Here is a 21005-nt window from a genome sequence, read left to right as displayed (position 1 = left end):
CAAATCTCTGCAAGTCCGTTTTCAAGAGGAATTTAAGCAGATATAACCAAATAATAAGAGACTAGAGCTCCACCCGTTCTAATGTACCATTTCTTAGCAAAATGATGATGATCAGTACAAGGTGTTCCTTGCCCCGAGGCTTCTCTTTGGACTCACATTCTTCTTAGGCAGTGGTCTGACACGCTCGCCCTGGCAAAAAAAAATGGAAAACAAAACAAAACACAATAAAAATCCTGTAAAAATACCTTCTGTTCCTCTCAGGTATATTGGGAGGAATACTCAGTATGGCTGGAAGAAGGAAATTTATTTATAAACATGACATACAAGACTAAAAGTAGAGTATGCAGCTTTTCCTCTCCTCTAGAGGAAAAACCAGATGGAGGGAGAACAACCAATATCAAGTTGTCTCTATCCAGTGATCCGGAAGGATATGTATAAACAGAAAATACATAAAACAGGTATAATTTAATGATTTTTCTTCATCACATATAAACAAAATACTTGTTTAAAATCAGTCCACCAGTGTCAAGTTTTTGGCTTTCCGACTAAACCCCAACTGGTAACTCACCAAATGCAGTCTTGATGAACCCAGTGTCTTTGTTTGAGATTCTACCAATTTATAGTAAAGACAAAGCAGTACAGATATAAAATTACTATGTAGAAACAAAGAGTTGTGTATTAAGAAATATTCACATGGCTTCAAACAGAAACAAATACATTTAAAGATGCAGTCTTAGAGAATTAAATACAATGTCTGGATAAGGTTGAAGTCCTAGCTGTTTGTTATCTTTCAACTTCTGTACTATAATTCTGGCAAATTCCTCTCCTTGGCTATCTGAGGTATCAAGTAGCTGTCGGACTTTTGATGTCCTTGTAGGTTTGGTGCTTATAAGTTCATAGTCTTCTTTCATGAGTAAAAATCTTGATAGAAGAGCATCCAGTGACTGATTCAAACATGCTTCAGTCATCTGATCAATAATTTCTTCTCTCTTACTTTGGATCCATTGATGAGCTACATTCTGTTGTATGGTTTCCAAAACAAAATCTGAGATCAGGAAGAATTAAAAAAAAAGATTAAAAAAAAAAAAAAAAAAAATCAATTAATATTATAACCATCTGATGATAAGCAGAGCCATAAAGCAAAGAATGATTAGAGACAGAGCTGTTCAAAAGTTCTTTTTAGTCAGACAGTCACTTGACTACTGTGTTGCATTTCATACTTAAAATGTTCTGATAATTGTCAAATTGTTGGCTAGAATATTTTTTTTTTTATCTGAATCACAGTACTGTTTAAATTGGAAGGCAATTTCACGAGGTCATCTCATCTCACATCCTACTCAAAGCTGGGCCAACTTCAAAGATAAGTCAGGCAGCCCAAGGCCTTTTCTAGATGAATTTTAAGCACCTTCAGTAATGGACCTTCAACAGACTCCATAGTCAACCTATTCTAGCATATGACCCAGCATGGTAAGAAAAGACAGAAGTGCTAACTCCACTTCCCACTAGGATTTTTATTTAAGTCTAGTGAAAATGTCTCTGAAGTTTCCTGCGTATATTCCTTAAACAGAGGATTTAAAGAGTGAAGAGTTGCAGATCCTCATATTCCCATGAGTCCTCCACCACAGTAAATTCAAGATACTGTATATTTGGCTGAAGAATTACAGAAATAATTTATGGCATGCTTTCTTTTCATTTTAAAGACAAAAACAGTTCCACTTCCTCCTTCATACACAAACATGTTCAATATGTGGGACTTGGAATTAAACCAGTATTTGCCATACCTGAGGAAATTGGTGATGTCTGCAGCACACACGAGGAAGAATTTGAGGCAACTGAAATATTCTTGTCAGATGAGGGAAGGTAACTGTATGGATGCACAAAAGGTTTGGCGCTTTGATTTACAGAGAGATTTTCATCCACACTCTGACAGCTGAGAGAGTGTAGACCGCAAGAATTTCCATCTTAAAGTTAAAAAAAAAAAAAAAGAAAAAGCTGTAATACACCTATGCTCATTATGTTCATAAAATACAGTTAATAATTAGAACAAGTTCATAAAACAAATCATTAACACCTCAAATTCACTTCAAATACAGCACACTATTCATTGCACACATGTTCTGGGCACACTCCTTTGTCTACAACCAGGGCTTGATTGTGGTTTTGAGGGTCCTGTCTTATTTTGAAAGAACATTGACACAATAAATCCAGTATGCGTGAACTGTTGGAACTCTGCTGGACAGAAATTTGATGTGCAGACTGGAAGAACAAAATAATTATTTGAAGTGTTTGCAGATGTAGTTGCGAGTCAGTGTGAAAGTCAGTTTATTTTGATGAAATTTTAATCTTTTCTTTAACCTTTGTTACACTACCAAAAAAGATTCAGGTGGAGGAAAGAAATACAAATGCTGACATTCAAGTGAGACATAAATAGAAGCTTTTGGTGGTTTTCTGAAGCAGCACATGCTTTCAAGAAAGCTTTGTGTTAACTTTTCAAGGAATGTTAAAGGAGGATATTTATTAGGTAGCAAGCCTAATAGTTTCTATTGTGAGATTTGTGTAGCAGAAAAAAAAGATGCAGAGAGGCAAGAGAAGAAATGAAAAATAGCTGATAAGAAACGAATTACAGGGCATATACCTAACTCTCCACAGTTCTCATTAAAGATTTTCAATGTGTCACTTGACAAGGAGTTCTGGAGATGTTAACTAAGAAGAAGGAATACAGATATAAAAATTCAGATGAGCATCTGTCATGCTTTGATGGTTTCTCATTGATTTTACATGTCATGCAGTACACTGGGAGTTAGAGAGCTAATGCTGCAGTTCTGTGGATTATTGGTATGTTGGGTCTCTTCATTTCAGAAGAGAAGAATGAACTACAACTCCCAGAAGACTTTATTTTTCTGTTTCTGTTCTCTGTTCTGAGGGAAAAATAAAACTGATTGAGAGTCACAAGACTTCCCTCTTTGCTCCTTGGCTGTTTCACCTACAGCATTAGAGTAAGGACTTCGGTTTTGGAAACTGTCTCCTCAATTTATTTACTAGCTTCAATTCCAATCATATTGTGTTATATTGTGTTATCTTACATTCCACTGCTATATTTAGTAAATTAAGTTTTTTTCCTTAGCTTGTTGCTGCTGTTTCCTTCAACCAGGTTAATCTCCCTACTTTTTCTCTCCTGGGTCTTTCCATGGGTCCCTCCACCTCTTTGTCATGGACAGCAGGCCAAATCATAACAGCAATCTAGAGATGCAATAAGATGTAGCTCCACAAACAACTCGGGATTTACAGCTGCCTGACAAATGGGGAGTTCTGAAAGCTTAAGCACAATGCTGAACTGTGGAAGCACATGGCCGTAAGGACTAAGAGCAGTAATAGGAAAACAGAAATGAAAATGTATTATGATTATTTAAATGAACTAGAACTCACAATTCCAAACTGACTAGAACTCACAGTAACTAGTATTTTATTTCATGAAAGGCAGAAAAAGTAAGTGATGTACTGTGATGCAGCAGATATTATCTCCTGCATGAATGAGAGAGGATAAGGAGAGAACTGGTATGAGCAAATGAGCTTTAGAAAAGGATTTTAAAAAGCTCTGCTGGGACAAGTTGTTATAGATCTCTAGGCAAACACAAATACAGTTAACACAGAAATCTCAGAAGTGGAAATTTGGTAGCATAAATACCAGATCTAGACTCCGTATGAGGCTTAGTGTTTTTGAGATGTGGAATAAGAACTAGTAAATTATCCTGTAACAAAGCACTACATAAGAAAAGAAAAAATATTCTAATATATAAAGTACAGTTCTTATTTCAAACAGAAAACAATTGTTAAACTTTTTATTTTATTTTGAGATATAGAGTTCTGCTAGCCTTAGCTCAGTATCTTAAGATAGAAGAAGCACAGCAAGGACTAGCAGGAGACCATGATAAAAAGAAGCTTATTTTATAATAACACTGTGTCAACAGAGTTCATTCCATTTATCTAGAGAAACAAAAGGTATTAAGGGGTTACTCTGTCTATGAGCCATGGGAAAAAGGGAAGAGAGCTACTTAAGCCTAAAGCAACAACCAAGAACAAGTGCATATAAGCTGGCTAAAAAAACATAAAGGCTATAAGTTGGAAGACTTCCTAATTCTGAAGGACAAGTTTCTGCAAAGTCTCCTAAAGTATTACCAGAAGAAAAAATAAAAAAATCTACAGTCATTTACTTCTGACTTAATGCCTTGCCAAACTCATTTCTTGCCAGTAGAATCTGCAAACAGATTTTCACTTGAAACAACTGTATCTAATTTTGGCAAAGAAAGAAGACTCTTACTTTCCATTGTAAAACTATCTGATGAAGATATTGGCAAAGTAATAACATATACTTTGTACTTGATTGCTTTATAAACATGCTTTAATGAAATGAATGCCTGCAATTGTTAAAGAACTAACTTGACAGCCCAGGAGGCACACTTGGACGCTTAGTTATGCTAAGCATAACTGATGTACAGATAAGTCTCCAAATTCTAAGACTGACTAAGAATTATGGAAAAATATTTTCCTTTGAAGAACCTACTAGCACAGAAACAAGTTATAAAAAGTGGCAGTATTTGTTTATACAGATGTATGACTTGAAGGAATAATACAATTCTATAATATGGAATTGTTCCATGGAAGGGGAATTGTAGCATGGAAGGAGAGTTAAAAGATCTAGTTCAACTGCTTGACCACTTCACAGTAACAAAAGTTAAAGCCTATTACTGGGGATATTGTCCAAATGCCTCTTGAACACCAACAGGAAAGGGCATCAACAGCATCTCTGGAAAGCCTGCTGCAGCGTTTGATCGCCCTCATGGTAAAGATGTTTCTTAATGCCCAGTTTGAACTTCCTTTGGCATATCTCTGCACTGCCAGAGATGTCTTGTGATTGATCAGGGATCAGGAAGCACAGCCCACCTGACACCTGTCTCTGTGCTTCCCCTCCTCATGGAGCTGCAGAGAACAACAAGGTCAGCTCTCAGCCTCCTCTTATCACTGACTGAACAGTGCAAACATCCTCAGCCTTCCCTCACAGGACATGTTGCCACTGTAGTAATTTCATTGTTTCTAATTGCTGTTAAAAAATTGACAGGAGGGTTTTGTAGAAGGTTTTGCAGGCTTTACAGTATCTTTATGCAAATACAATACGTCTAAGCAGTGACACTAAAAAGGACCTCAGACTGATCAATCAATTTAACTGCATCACCACATCTTATTCAAACGATCTCCACAGGAAGATATGGCAATTTTTAACACAAACCAGCAGCAAAAATGGCTGATGGTTATTGTTACAGTAAAGCATCAGAACAGACTGCCGAGGGAAGTAGAAAAGTCCCTGTCCCTAAAGGTATTTGAGAGATTTGGCAATGTAGCACTAAAGGACACAGGACATGGTAGAGTATCTCCAGTTTTGCAGCATACCAGCAGACTTTTTGATGCTCTGATTTACAGCAATAAAGTCAATTGTCTTTTCTGCTTTCTCACCAGTATTTCATGCAAAGCCAAAGGACTATTTTGAAACACAGATTTACATTTTTTCAACATTGAAATGAAGTTTTAATTTCACAATGCATTGCTATTACACTTTTCTGGCTTCTGATGACAGTAAAACTTCAAAATTCAATTTTGACTGTGAATTTTGCCAGCTTTTATTCATAAGAGGTGATAGCTACAAAAGATACGTACAGACACTTTTGCAAGCCAATGTCCATTTGTTGAAACCTTTTTATTTGTTGAATGAGAAATGATCTAGAGGTTGGCCTGGATTAGAAACTTTCTGTTTACTCAGCTGTAAAAGCACCTCAAGATGCTTAGCCTTTTTATTTTTAGAAGTACTTCACAAATGCTTAACTGAACTATCAAGATAATAAGACAAGAAAACAGTACTGCTGCACTCATGATCTTTCAGTAGGAAAACCAATGTTATGAGAATTCCTCAAGTGACAGGAACAGAAAATATAGGCTAAAATGCAGTAGTTTTTCAGAGCACTAAGTTGACAGTAATAAAACGCATCTCTTTTCTGACACAAACAGATATCCAGTAATCTATAGGAGAAGGGAGAATGGTTTTAAACTGACACTGGGGAGGTTTAGGTTGGATGGTAGGAGGAAGTTTTTCTCACAGAGGGTGGTGATGCACTGGAACAGGTTGCCCAAGGAGGTTGTGGATGCCCCATCCTTGGAGGCATTCAAGGCCAGGCTGGATGTGGCTCTGGGCAGCTTGGTCTGCTGGTTGGTGACTCTGCACATAGCAGGGGGTTGAAACTCGATGATCATTGTGGCCCTTTTCGACCCATGCTATTCCATCATTCTATGATTCCACTATATATAAGTGCAATGGCACAATGGCAGCTGCAGTGTCAAATTATATTTACATGAAGTCATGAGTATTACCTGATGAGAGGATATTATACTGGGGAAGAGCTTTGCGTCGTGATACATCCGGAGAGATACTCCGAAGAGGAAGTGCATCACAGTGTATGGAAGCAGATGTTTCCTGAAATTTTTCCAATTAATATTAATACATTTATTAAATAAATGCATATTAAATAAATAAAAAGTTGCAATGATTTAAAGAGCACTTTCCCATCACTTTCTTTTATGTGCTCTAAATACACAATCGACTACACAATTAAAATATTTTTTGAGGTGAATATTATACAAATGTATCCTTAAAGCTGTACTCAAAAAAAAAATGTTATTTAAAGCTGACAGTAATTTTGTATACGAGTTTAACCACTGGTAAGAATCAAAAGAAGTAGCATTAAGAACTAAAAATTTAAAAACAAACCTATATGATCCTATACAAACAAGCGACACAGAGGCATAATAGAGCGCAAGGGAGCCAGTTTCAATCTAACCTGCAGACACTGTGCTGGATTCCTCAAGGGGATGGCTTTCCCACACTTAGAAGATGTATTGAACATGACCTTATTTCTGCTTGATCAGCCTGATATGACTGTGTACATGCTGCATTCCATCTCAACCAGTGCATGTTAGACCTTTCTTTACTGCACAGGAAACTAAATTGCAGAACCACCCCCTCTTACTAAAACAACCCCCTTTTAAAGTTCTAAAGATCTTAATGATGCTGACATACAAGGGAAGATGCAAAATTTACCTCTTGGGGATTCAGTGGTATATTTAGAGATGTTTTCTCCGCAACTGCTTTTTTTCCACTCCTGTGGATACATTGCGATTCATACTGTGACTGTAAGAGACAAATGGCATTATATTAAATTTTTGCTTTAATTTAAGCCTGATACAAGACTAGAGGAATGTCAAATATTACATTTCTCTTAGCAAGGAAAAGCAAACATGCCAATTTATTTTACTCACTTATGACTGCAACAAAAGTGACTTACCTTTGATCTCTTTAACAGAATTACTGCTTCCAGGATAGCTATTTCATCAAACGTTCTCAGGACTGGTTCAAGGTCTATTAAACATTCTAAACAAAGAAAGATTATTTGCCCAATGATGCAGTATGAAAATTAAATTTTCATGTTGTTAAAGCTACTTTCTTATAATAAATTAGTTTTGCAAATATATCTCTTTGTAATACGAAACTACTTATGTTACCGAACAGAAGTTTATTACTTTCACCCGTTACAACAATCTCACATCACCAAAACAAACCCTGTTCTTATCTGGCTTTCTCAGCAGCCTGGTTGAAAGAAATGTAGGACTGTGCCAGACTCCTAGTCTTGCACTCCTGGAATGGACAGATTAATGGACTTGCTATATTTCAGGGCAGACTCAACAAGTTTAGTCTGCTAAATGGGATCTAAAAAGCACAAGACTCCCACTCCAGCAGAAGTGCAAAGAATTATTAGAGGAAAATAAACAATCAAGACCCCACTGCAATATCCAGAAGATCTGCTGTGGAGATCTGTCACCATGGAGATGGTGATTGTTAAAACACTGAATTCATTGGATATGGATAAGTCAAGTAATAGTATCTGCAAGCTCAGCAGAGACAGAAGCTTACATCATCTGCTTGCAAAGGAAGCCACATGACAGTTTAATAAACAAGAGACTGTGTGATGCTCCCTTGTTTCTCAATGCTAAAAGATTTGCAAAACAAAATACTTCAAATTTTGAGGTGGATATTATACAAATGTCTCCTTGAAGCTGTGCTCCATCCTCAGGAAAGGATAACAACATGTAACAACTTCTACTGCGCTTTCTATGAACGCCACTGATTCAGCAAAATCCATTTACTGTACTGTGAACCTCTGACATTGTATCTTTATTAATGTATTTTTATTGCTTTTACTGTATTTTTACTGTTTCACTATAGTTCTCTCAGATTAGTTCCTGTTTAACTGGTACTTTCAAGACATACATTCAGCAGTGGGATTCTCGTTCCCTTGCTTCAGCTCACACAGAACCTGGGACTCCATTTTTCACAGTGAATTACTAGGGCTGTTTTTATTGATTTTAATTAAACTGCAGGTACATGCTAGAAGGCTGCAGAATCAACAGAATTACAGAGCTACGCAGAAGCAGGGGAATAAGTAGCCTTTGGCCCTTCTTTATAAGGGGAACAGACAGGTTAACAAAATATTTCTATTTTAAGTGTATTTGAAAAGGAAGGGGGAGGGTGGGGAGGAGGGGAGAAGCTGGGTGTTATTTTCTTTTTCCCTGTGCTGTGCTGATTGCAAAATTTCACAGTCAGTGAACTTCTCTTCCCTTAATTTTGAGAAAGATTTCTAACTTCCTCATTCTTTTTACAATAGTAAAGGGAAAGCAATGCATGTTTCCTTCAAAGACTAAATCAATTCAGGTACTGCACAGAGCCAAAGAACAGTTCATACTGCGTGTCTGTCCCAGGTAATTATTCCTTCTGTGTGACCACAGACTTGGGCTGCTATTTTATTTTGGGTAACTGACATAGGAAAGCAAAAATACTTAAGGAAGTACTGTGACGTCTTCTTTTTTTTTTTTTTTTTTTTTTTTTTTTTTTACTTTATTTCTTTAAAATATATATTTATTTATGCAGAGAAAAAAAAATAATTAAACAGCCCACAATTTAAAACCATATAAACCAGACTCATACCAAAATAAATGAACATTTCAAAAAACATTTTTAAAGCAAAGTTAAAAATGCTTCAAAAGAGGACACACAATTCATTTTGGACTGCAAATTTTGAACACAGAGATGATAAATCTCTTTGGTTGTGTCTCCATTTTTTTTTTTTTTCTGCAAAACTGGTCCAGAAAGAAGTTACAAACACTTATTTCTCAGCTGCCTGATTAGCAATTTTCCAATAAACTCAGATTTTATAAATGTTTTAAAAATAGCAGACTTCTGTTCAGCAAATCTTCAAACGAGGTGCTAGGATTACTGTCCTAATTGAAATACTTGAATTTTACAAATAAGAGTCATTGCATTCACTTCAAGTTGTGAGAAAGACAAGTTTTTAAGGAGCAATATACAACTCATGAGTTTATTTCAAAAAAGAACCTAAAAGCTTAGCAGATGGCTGTTCAGCAAATCCAGAATTCCCAGCTTCCTCTCAAATACTGTTGAACTCTAAGACAACTTTATTTTTTAGGTCCAGATTCTGAATTTTAATTAACAGTTAAGAGGTAGTAGGATAATGGAAGCCATATGGCAGAAGAGAAACAAAAATTAAGAAGATCAGTTTCAAGGCTAATAAGCCATTTCAAAGCACTGGATCAAATTAAAACATAACATTCTGTGTGAATGAAAAGCTTTTTGAAAGTTCTTAGATGCATCTGACTGAGTTTGAAGACCAGCTCTCGGGGTAAAATACTGAGAAAGCTAAAAGACTGAAATGTGAGCATTCAAATAATGAAATATACTATCTGTATTGAGGACAAAAAGGATGAGGATAAAAGAGAAAATAAGATACTATAATTGTAGTTGATAAAGTGCATGGATGAAATACTCCTTCCATAACAGGGAGATTTTAAATATGGCACAAAGAGACATGATTAGCAATGGAAACAGGTCAGACTGACAGTTGGACTGGATGATCTTGAAGTTCTTTTTCAACCTAGACAGACTATGATTCTATAGGTGACTACACCAACTCTAACAAGAGCAAGTTTCATAACTGAAAACCTGGTGACGACTTTCAGCCCACATTTTTACAGAATTGCTGTTGCACACAAGAGCTAGAAGTCACAAAAATACTAAGCAGCTTTTCATGTTAGAGAGAAATTGGTATGGTATGGGGAGTATATTGGTATGGCTCAGCATACACCAAGCACACTAATTAAGCATGACAAATCTAGGTTTGATTTCAAAACAGAACTTTTCTAGTTTACAACATGCCCTGTTAATCTCTGCAGGCTCACTCTTCAATCTTAGGCTCCAAATTACATAATCCATTGGAAAAAGGCTGAAGGTATTTGTATTTGTTCTCATAGACAAGAAACCATACAAAGAAAACGTTAAAAGCTATTTGTGTGGCCTCAACAATTCAAAGTTCCAGTGAAAAAGATTCATCCATGCAAACATGCAACAACAAAGTGAATTTACAGTAGCTCATCTGATGTGCAATGATTTGCTGCTTTGCCAGCTCTTACAAAACCCACAGTGATCACTCTATGTATTTCCCTTATTCTCCTCCCTATTCTGAAAATAAGTAAATAAATAAAATATTCCAACTCCAACTAACAACTTGATTTTATGGCACACGTAGCTCCATTCATAAAAATTAGTTTATAGATATGATGGAATCAGACAAGAATCACACACCATTTGACTGAGCAGAGACATACTTTTTGACATTTTTACTATTTCCATTTTGCAATTACACCCTTACTCTATATGTACGAGATGAGACAAAAAAATCTGGCAATTTTAAGAACTGTATTCATTTTGCAAAGTAAACTTACTTAAGAATGATGGTCTTTCATCTGGGTTTTGTGCCCATCCACTTTCTATCAATCTTATGACAAGAGCTCGATGTGGAATGTCCATTGATAAGCTCGTTTCACTTAAGTCTAGTCGCTGTCCTTGTGACACACTATACATTATCTGCAAGGGGTTTATAACTTCTGTCAAAATAGACATCGTGCTTTCATTAGAAATATATGCAAAATAAATAGCTTACTACAGGAAGAATAATTAAGACTGCAGTTGTAATATTTACATTTCACCAAAATAAGGCTGTTTTTTCTTTTAAAATTCTTTTAAAAGCAAAGAATTCAAAATACATTTTTTCTTACCAACATTGTAATTTGAAAAAGAATCTAATCTGAGAAGTAACTCAATTACTTCTTAAACAGGCTTACAAATAGGATTGTTATGAAGCAATCCCTAAATGAAGTTCCCAGGTATCTCGGTGACTGGCACGAGTGACAACTAAAGCTAGAAAAATAAATTACAAGAAAACATGGTCTTACCTTCAAATGGGTGTTTCCTTGACATCACTTCCCATATAATAATTGCAAAACTGTTTAAAGTGTAAAAAGTATAGAAGACATTATTTTAGATTACCAGCACTTATTGAAACAATATAGAATCATAAAATTGCTCAGGCTGAAAAAGACCTTCAAGATCATCAAGTCCAACCACAACCCAACCATACTACACTAACAACCCTCTGCTAAATTATGTCTCTGAGCACCACATTTAAATGGTTTTAAACACATTCAGGGATGGTGACTCAGCCACTTCCCCGGGGAGCCTACTCCAGTGCTTAACAACTCTTTCTGCAAAGAAGTTTTTCCTGATATCCAACTTGTTGCAACTTGAGGCCATCTACCCTCGTCCTGTCACCAGTGAGAAGAGACCAGCCCTGCTCTTGCTGATACTACCTTTCAGGTATTTGAAGAGAGCAGTAAGGTCTCTCCCGCAGCCTCCTCTTCCACAATTGCTCAAATAACCTTTGAGCTCTCCAAGCTTCTTCAAATTAGCTGATCATAGCTCTAACATCCTAAGAGCCATTCTTCTATTTAGTTGTACAGGTAGCCACAACTCTAGTACTTTCAGCTATGATTCAGAGCTGACTGAAGCAAATCTACTTGAACTTTCTTAAAGTGAATTATTCCTTCAGGAGATGGCTCTCTATTCAGAGACACAGACAGGAGATCTCTAAAACTCCTCTAAGTCCATTACTCTTTATTTTCTTAACTCCTTTCAAAAAAAAAAAAAAAAATTTCTTCCCAATACATTCTGTGAATTATTTTAATAGATGTATACAAATTACAAAGGTGTGTGAATTGAGCTAATGAACAGTTTCTTTCCACCCTCCACTGTATGCATACACTCTCACTCATAGGAACTAGTCTCCTTGGTCTCTTTTGACAGTTCCAGCTTAATTACTGAAGCATCACACTTGTCACAGCGTTTCCTTGAGAAATGTATAATCTACAATTCCAACTACCAGTTGATTCTTCTTTCCCAATTCATTTGGCTTAGATTCTTATAATATTACTGAAAACATGTTAAAATCTAATTTCAGCAACTCAGATGTGAATTCAGATTGCAGAGTCCCCTTGAGGTCAGTATAGGTTACCTGTAGATATCATGTTTCACACTTGCCCGAGTTTTCTGACTGGGATTGTAATCTTCAGGGGGCATGTAGACAATGGTCCCTCCTTCTGGTAAGGAAGTTTCACTGCGTGACTGTGACATGGATATGACACGCCATTTTGACATGCCAAAATCTGCAATCTGGAAAGGACACAGCAGTTGTTCTGGAAGCCGTATTTATCTCTGTTAACCCTTGTTACAAATTCCTGAAATACACCTGAAAGAACCGGTTGTTTGCAATCCTCAACCTGACACAAAGTATGTGGTTGCTTTAGAGACAGGAAACACCAGCTTCACTTCAGAAAACATTCCCAGTTCATGACTCATGTCATTCCTACAGCACTGCCCTATCCTGTTGTTCTTTTAAGAAAGGTTCATATACTCTGTGGCTGAGGAATCCGTTGTGGAAGTCTGTCCCAAATCACAAAATCATACAATGGCCTGGGTTGAAAAGGACCACATCTAGTTTCAACCCCCCTGCTATGTGCAGGGTCACCAACCACCAGACCAGGCTGCCCAGAGCCACATCCAGCCTGGCCTTGAATGCCTCCAGGGATGGGGCATCCACAACCACCTTGGGCAACCTGTTCCAGTGCGTCACCACCCTCTGTGTGAAAGACTTCCTCCTAATATCCAACCTAAACCTCCCCAGTGTCAGTTTAAAACCATTTCCCCTTGTCCTATCCACCCATGTAAACAGTCATTTTCACTATTTTCTTTCATGGAAAACAAGCAACAAAGTCACTGTGTTTCCAGATCACCGATTGTGTAAAAAGCACAAAGTTAATGAAGATAATAATAGCTACATGCAACTTAGCCTGCAGATATCTAGGGGCAATTGCATTTACAGAAAAAAATTTAGGGAAGTCCACCTCATTCTCAAAACTAAGAATCATTAATCTAAAATTAACAAATTTGGTACCCTGAAATTCTGTGCTGCAAAAAGTCAAATATTTTTTCACTGTGCCTCCAGGACCTTCTTTCTCCTTGTCCCTTCCTAGAGAAGTCACCCTACATCAAGAATTAACCGGCTTAGTTTACATTCCCAGACATCCACAAATCAGGAGCAAGATGTATGACCAGGTTATGGGTGGAGAGCTGCACAAATAGAAGAATAAGAGCACTAGCAAGCTCCCAGTCCAGCACCCAGGTGAGAACCGTTATATATCATAGAACGGCTGAGGATGAGCCGTTATATATCATAGAACGTTATATATCATAGAAAGGCTGAGGATGGAAAGAACGTTAAAGATCACCTAACTCCAGACACTCTGCCGTAAGTAGGCTTGCTACCCACTAGATCAGACTGCCCAGGGCCCCATCCAACCCGGTCTTCAACATCTTCATGGATGGGGTATTCACAACTTCTCTGGGCAACCCGTTCCAGTGCCTCACCACTGATTAAAGAATCTCTTCCTAACATCCAACCTGCACTTAGTTTAAAGCCATTCCCCTTTGTCCTACTGTTATTAGACCATGTAGAACACAGGTAGCCCACCAGCTTGTAAGCTCCCTTCAAGTATGGGAAGGCCACAATGAGGTCTTCCTAGAACCTTCTATTCTCCGAGCTAAACAAACGCAACACCCTCCATCTCTCTTGTGCCAGCAATGAGCTCTGGACTTTTTCAGCATTTCTATTAGAGTAAAATAATTTTCAAGATGCCTCTGCGAGCACAAACTTTCTGGAGAGCATAAACATTATCCTTTTCCCTCAATGGCTCACTCATATTAAGCCTTTCCTGCTGTAGCTGATCAGGTTATCTTGCTCATTCAGTACATCTGGTACAGTCAGAAACAGTCTAATAGTGTTACTTTTATACACATACAACACTTTTCCAGTTTAGCATGTGTGATAACCTTCATTCAGTTTCCTGCCAGCTGTCCTAAATTAAAGAATCTTAGAATAGAATCATAGAATGGCTTGGGTTGGAAGGGACCTCAATGATCATCAAGCTCCAACTCTGCAGGCAGGGCTGCCAACCACCACATATAATACTAAACCAATCATGCTTCACCCAAACTGCTCTAAACAAAGCAACTGTTTATATGTGGTCGGACAGAGCACTAGAATGCACCACTGTTGCTAGGGATTAAAAAAAACTGGATTTTGTGGATTACTTGGGCCAGTTCCTAGTCAGGTTTATCAAGAAGCTTGAGAGATGGTGATACTGGCACAGGTGAGTGGGAGGAGGTGTGAGGTGCTGAGAGAGTGAGTGAAGGGAAAGCTGTGTAAGCTGCCCTGCTGCCAAGGAAAACTTCTTTGCAATGGAGAAAGAAGAGACTGGCAGTGCATCTTTGATATTTGCTCAAAAGATTACAAAGACAAAAAGATTAATCTCATAGTAAGCACTGAAGCTGAAGCTATTCAAGTATGAATTAAGATATCTTGGATTTCTCACTCTGAATAGTATATTCTACCAATTTTAAAAACAAAGATTTTCAGTTCTTTTAAAAAGACACTCTTGCAATTATATAAACACATAACTGTTTTGCCAGAACTTCTTTCAATCTCTTTTTCACACAATGGCAGTGATACTCAAAAAGGCAGAATTGAAGTTTTGAACTAGTACTACTTCTCCATATATGCTTGCTTGCTCTAGGAGCTTTGTAAGAGCCATCTCTCTGCATGTTAAAATTTCAGAGTTACATTTTACACATTCTTATACTGTTCTAATAGAATATACACGTTCATATTGCATGATAAACATCACATGGTGTTAACATTAGAATTTTTCTGACCTTCAGAACTAAGTTGTCTGAGCATCTTGGACAGGAAAAGTTCCTATTTTTTTCCTCAAAAAGAGCCAGATGTAGCTACCAGCGAGAGCTGTCATCAGAAAACATCACTGCTATTGAGTAATGAGCATACAAAGGGACTTCTGTATAGCCCCTCTGTGTTGTAAGGGACTTCAGAGATCACCCAGCCTAGCTCTCTGCAATAAACAAGGACGTGCACAGCTAGATCAGGTTGCTCACACCCTGGTCCAGCCTGGCCTTGAAAGTCTCCAGGGATGAAGCATCATTGGGCAACCTGCTCTAGTGGCTCATCGCTCCCACCGTAAAACACTTTTCCCTAAAACTAAATCTACTCTCCTTAAGTTTGAAAGCAACCTTTATATGAACTTCTATACCTCAAGCAGTTCATATTATGGAATTCTGATCTTTTTAGATGGATCAGATCCACACTTGAGCAAAACAGTGTTTAAAAAAAAATAATTATCTAAGTTCTGTCTGCAAGGATACAAGTAAAACATCTAGCATACAACTATAACCCTCTCCATAGCCACGACCTCACTCTTCTACTGCAATGAAATACTTTGGCTCCTTCTGGGTGCTGAGGAACATAAGTATTAAATAACTCTACCTTGACATGAAACTCATCATCCAATAAAATATTCTGGGTTTTCAAGTCATGGTGCAACAATGGAGGATTCATGTTGTGCAAATAGTTCACTCCCAAAGCAATTTCATAAAGAATGCGGTATCTCAGGCACCAGGCAATGTCAGGATACATATCCTTCTGCCAAAATAAAAACACAAAACCAGAATATATTCCTCTGTTCTGACACGGAAAATAGCACAGAAGCTTTCACTATGAAAAGAAAGCGAGTTGGACAAGCAGTAATCGTCTAAAACTTACATTACATTAAGTGCACATTGATATTGGTTGGCTGCTAAAAACAATACATAAATATAACAATGTGGTGTTACGTTTCCATTCCCCAACATTCATTCAGTAGTTGATGAGTGCTATTTATCATGAGCTAACAGGACGCTTACCATATTATTCCTAATTACTCATAAGGAAACATGGATTACAGATTAACTCCTACATGAAACCTGTAACCTATAGATACTGCACAAAGAAAGGCAAGAATGATTTCTTCAGCTGACACTAGGAGGAGGGGGAAACTGTGGTGAAATTAAGCACAAAATAGTACCTTCAGAAATATAAATACAACAGCAAAAAGGCAGGAAAAATAACATCTTAAAAGTTACATTGACGCTAATGCATTTATGAAAAACACAGCTGAACTATCTAAGGCATAGACAGGTACTGATTAAGGACAGATACAGAAGAGACTGCAGCGCTGCTGAGATAGCTGCAGGAGCTTTGCAGCAGCAACAGTGAATGCTTGGACCAAAGGAGTGGGAGCAGCTGAGAGCTCAGCGTAGGTCAACTTGATGTTGACAGTAATACTTGGTTGAAATACCCATATCTGTTAACGTTAACAATATTTGACTTCTATAAATTCTCCTCAGTATTTTTTTAAAGGTTCAAATTCAAGAAATAGTCATTTTTTTCATGATATTTACATTGCCAATAATACTGAAATCCAAATTAAAGTAGTTCAGTTTCCAACTAGAGGACAAAGTGATTTTATACAGTAGCTCATCCTTTAGCTTGTTATATGGATCATGGCATTAAAAGAAAAAGTGCAATAAAATGAACATCTACTAAGCCTGCCTGCCTTTTTGTGATACAGCAGGTCTACTTGAGCAACAAAAATTATTAGTAAGAGTGACCGTCCTTAAATTTGTAATATTAATAACACACTTACTGTAGTACTTCCCTTAAGCATGGAATTTGAAGTATTTGAAACAGTATTTGAAACAACCAGAGGCTATACTGAAGACTGAGAGAACACTTACCCCATGTAAAAGCTGGTTCAGCGATCCATTTGCCATGTATTCTGTTACAATCCCCAGAAAGTCAGGCTCATTGCAAATTCCCAAAATTGGCAGAATGTAACTAAACCTGGCTTTGTGCAATATCTCTGCTTCTTTTAGAAGGTGGTTCCTATCACTTAAAAAGAAAGCCAACAAGTAAGGTTACCTTACTTACAGTACCAGGAAACTAAGCAAATTTAAGATTCACTATATTCTCTTCAGAAATCAACATCCATATGCAGCACCAGCTTTCAATATTTGTTTCCTACTATGCCTTCTTTGGTAACAAGATGCTGTAAGGCAACACAGAATCTGCACGTGCAAATAGCAGACAGGTTTTCTAGTTTTGTTGTATCACACAAACATCTGTTTCCATAACATTTCATCCATGTTTCCAGCAAACAAGGATACAGTCCACCTTCCCCATTCTGTGTAACTGTAACACTTGTCTTACTGCCCACCTTCAAATACCGAGCATTTACTGTGGCCCACTATTCATCTTAATGCTTATCTTACACTTTTCTAGCTGTTTTAAAGCACTATGACTCTGCTGTGTGCTAAAATAATACTTCAGGGGACACACCTTCAGTTCCCGAATGACCAATCCTGTTATGTTTTCATCTAAATTGTTCCTTCAGCTATGCCCCTGCTTGAATTGCCCACAGGAAAAACACTTGATGGCACAGAAAACAGAAACTGCTTTCACAATGCCTGGATACCTAAATTTGGTGATTGGAATGTTCTTTCTTACAGTCAAACCTTCCCATACAAGTATGGGAATTCATACAAGTATGAATTTGATGCACCTTTACCAATTCAGACCTTGCAGCTTATGGATATGAGAAGCTCAAGCTGTGTTTAAAAATGAGCGTGCTTCTGTCTCTAAAAGCGGTAAGGGGATGCTCTATATTTCAAATATGCTGCAGAGAGGATGCTTGGATCAAAAAGAGAAAAAGAAAAAGAGGTAATATAGAGGTCTGTTAAACTAAGGCCAACTGTCGATCCTTGTTTACGTGACCAAAAAAAAACATCTATTATGAGAAAATCCAGGAAGTGATCCAAGTAAAGAGGCCTGCTTCAGGAAAAACATGGGACGACAGGCTCTGCTTCCTTCCCCTCTCTCTACCACAAACTTGGTTTGAGAAAGTCAGGGGTTTCCCCAGATCATGAGGCACATCTGCATGGGATTCTGCTGTAACCAGGAAGCAGGATGCAACACTTGGAGGTTTATCCCTGTGCCTGGAATTCACTACAGCTGCCTGCTCCTCACCAAGGGCACTGTGTAACACCCACAGGAGCACAGCCCACAGCAGCTCCCGGCTGGCCTTGCTGCAAATAATGACTGAAATTAGGGAAATATCAGTAAATTCAACAACAGAGAACATAACACTTCTGCTTAAAAACACAGCTGAGATTCTGGCAAGATGTCAGAGATAAGGTCCTGTGTACACACGGCCATTCTAAGCTATACCAAACCCCTCATAGCAACTGGGTCACAAGACCAGAAGTCTTCTGGGCTCATTCGCAATCTTTCAGGGGAAACCGAAACACTTGTATATTAACTGAGAAAGGGCTTAAAAGCTTTTAGTCACACCCATGTCATACTACTGAGTGTGGGCTCACTCACAACACGCAGACGTTTGAGTGAAACTATTTCTCTTAACTGCCTAAAACTCAATCAAAGAAACCTAAGTAAAGATGAAAGACACCTGTACAGGAAACAAGAAGCATCACACTAAGGAGAGGCAAATTAGCACCGATATGGGGAAAAAATACAATTATAGAGGATGAAGGGGGCAGATACAAGTGAAAAGCTGTTCCCTGCTGCACTCTCCTATGAAATGACAGCCCCTGCAGGAAACACGGTCACTTACCTCCAGGAAAATGGAGATTATAATTACTACAAGTTGAAGAACTACTGAAAAATACTTGTACACAGAGGCCTCTACAAAGCTGCTACTTTAAATTAGCTCCTCTTAGCACCGTGAGACAAAGACACCAGCAGCCACACTTTTGTCTTGAGAAGCTTCTCCCAGCCTTTTCTGCTGTCTCTCTCTGAACAACACAGACGCTGACAGAAGCTGAGCTGGCACCTCCCACACCGCCCTCCCCTACAGCCCATACGGAGGAAACAGCAGAGCTGCTCGGCACTTCCCCGGCCCGCTTTAAGCGCCCCACTGAAAGACGCGCCGATCCCACGACCCCCGCACACTCCGTGCCCGCTCCACTACCTGTCTAGCAGCGGCCCCTGGAGGCACTTGAGGGCCACCGGGACCCTCCAGTCGGCGTGGCGGGCAGAGGACACGGTGCCGTAGGCTCCGCGGCTGAGGAAGCGCAGGTCCGGCAGCTTGCTGGAGGGGATGGCGGGCAGCGCGCTGCTGATGGCGCCCGCCAGCTCGCCTCCAGCCCCGCCGCTCATCCTCGCACTGCGCCGCGGGGACGGGCTGTGGCTGGAGCCGGCTCCGCGCTGCCCCGCTCTCCCCTGGACGGCCGCGCAGTGTCTGTGCCGGGCGCGGCGGACTTGGAGCGCCCCAACCCGACCACTTCCCCCGCCTCTCCCCCACCTCGGCCCGCCTCCTCCAGCCGCCAGCTCCAGGGAGGAGCGGCTTCCCGTCCCCGAGAGCAGCGGGGCTTCCCGGGCAGGGCGAGGCGGAGCCGCCTCGGTCAGCAGCGGAGGAGGTGCCAGGAGCGCGGTGCGGGGTCAACTGCGCTCCGTATGCAGCGGTTCGGGACCGCAGTGCCCCAAAGGCGATGCGAAGACCTGAGCCCAGCTGCGTTTGCTCATTTCAGGAGTCCGTCCATTTTCAGCTACAATGAGAGGGGGTCAGCTCTTCTTCCGAGGATAGGTGGCCCCTCCGTGACAGTCCCGTGAAGATTTTTCATAGCATTTCGAAAAGGCAGTTTGGGAATTTCCAGAAAGTGATCGTCAGGCTCGCTCGCAGATGGAATTGTTTTGCAAGGCCTATTGGCCCTGCAAACATCCTTCATTAAAAACAATTTAATTTCAAGTTAGAAGCTCCCAGCTTTCCACAAGGGAGGGGCAGTCCCACAGCCATCCCACAAAAAGGAGACACCTCACCTTCCCTTGCGCGTGGATATGGCTGAGCCTATGGCTTTCTTCTGCCCTCTTTCCTCCCTGTAGAGGACAGGGATCAGATAACAGAAAGAAACAGAAAGAATCAGATAAGAGAAAGAAACCAGGTGTTGAGACTGTGGTCGTGTGTTGACGTATTGTGGCATGTGACTGAAGACACAGACATTGTTTCTTACTTCTGTATCTAGGTCAGGAGCATTTAGTCAAGAAAGCTTTGCTATATTTTGTCCAGTTTTCTTAATACCATGGAAGATTCAAACTCTCTAAATGCTGCAGTGTTACCGACATACTGATAGAAAGCCTGATGTACTCTGTCTTCAGCTTCCACTTGATCCTTATTCTTCAGACACACCAGGTGGATTCCTAGCAGCATAAATTCATGGTAGTCTTTGCAGTATTCAGGTTCTAGGCACTGATTTATTTACACACCTCTCTGTTTGTAGCACGTCAGCAGCACAATTTCACAGAACCATGGAATGCCTTGAGTTGAAAGGGACCTTAAAGACCATCTAGTTCTAACCTCCTGGTTGCCACCCACCAAATCAGGCTGCCCATAGCCCCATTTAGCCTTGCCTTACACACCTTCAGGAATGGAGCATTCACAGCTTCTCCCGGCAGCCTATCCTGGGTGCTCACCACCCTCTCAGTGAAAAATTTCATCTTAACATCTAACCTAAATTCCCCCTCTTTTAGTTTAAAGCC

The 21005-nt window shown here is 39.3% G+C and overlaps 1 protein-coding gene across 2 annotated transcripts; it reads right to left on the bottom strand.

Annotated features, from left to right (window-relative positions):
- Window positions 1-231: 231 nt before the first annotated feature.
- RIPK2 (receptor interacting serine/threonine kinase 2) lies at window positions 232-19868 on the bottom strand. Of its 2 annotated transcripts, none has more exons than XM_052703373.1 (11): window positions 19441-19868; window positions 17192-17345; window positions 15903-16058; window positions 12522-12679; window positions 11407-11456; window positions 10897-11058; window positions 7389-7474; window positions 7145-7234; window positions 6418-6520; window positions 1782-1961; window positions 232-1045 (listed from the first exon to the last, which is right to left on the bottom strand). In XM_052703373.1, the coding sequence occupies exons 1-11, from the start codon at window positions 19626-19628 to the stop codon at window positions 720-722; spliced, it is 1653 nt and encodes a 550-aa protein (XP_052559333.1). In that variant the 5' UTR covers window positions 19629-19868; the 3' UTR covers window positions 232-719. The 2 variants fall into 2 exon arrangements, with proteins under 2 accessions (XP_052559333.1, XP_052559332.1); XM_052703372.1 differs by lacking the exon at window positions 19441-19868 and adding an exon at window positions 19084-19279.
- Window positions 19869-21005: the final 1137 nt, after the last annotated feature.

This window comes from Tympanuchus pallidicinctus, unplaced genomic scaffold, assembly GCF_026119805.1.
Source record: "Tympanuchus pallidicinctus isolate F22 unplaced genomic scaffold, pur_lepc_1.0 scaffold5, whole genome shotgun sequence".
Taxonomy (NCBI): Eukaryota; Metazoa; Chordata; class Aves; order Galliformes; family Phasianidae; genus Tympanuchus; species Tympanuchus pallidicinctus.
Note: the sequence above shows the minus strand (reverse complement) of the source record. Positions and strands in the feature narration are given on the sequence as shown.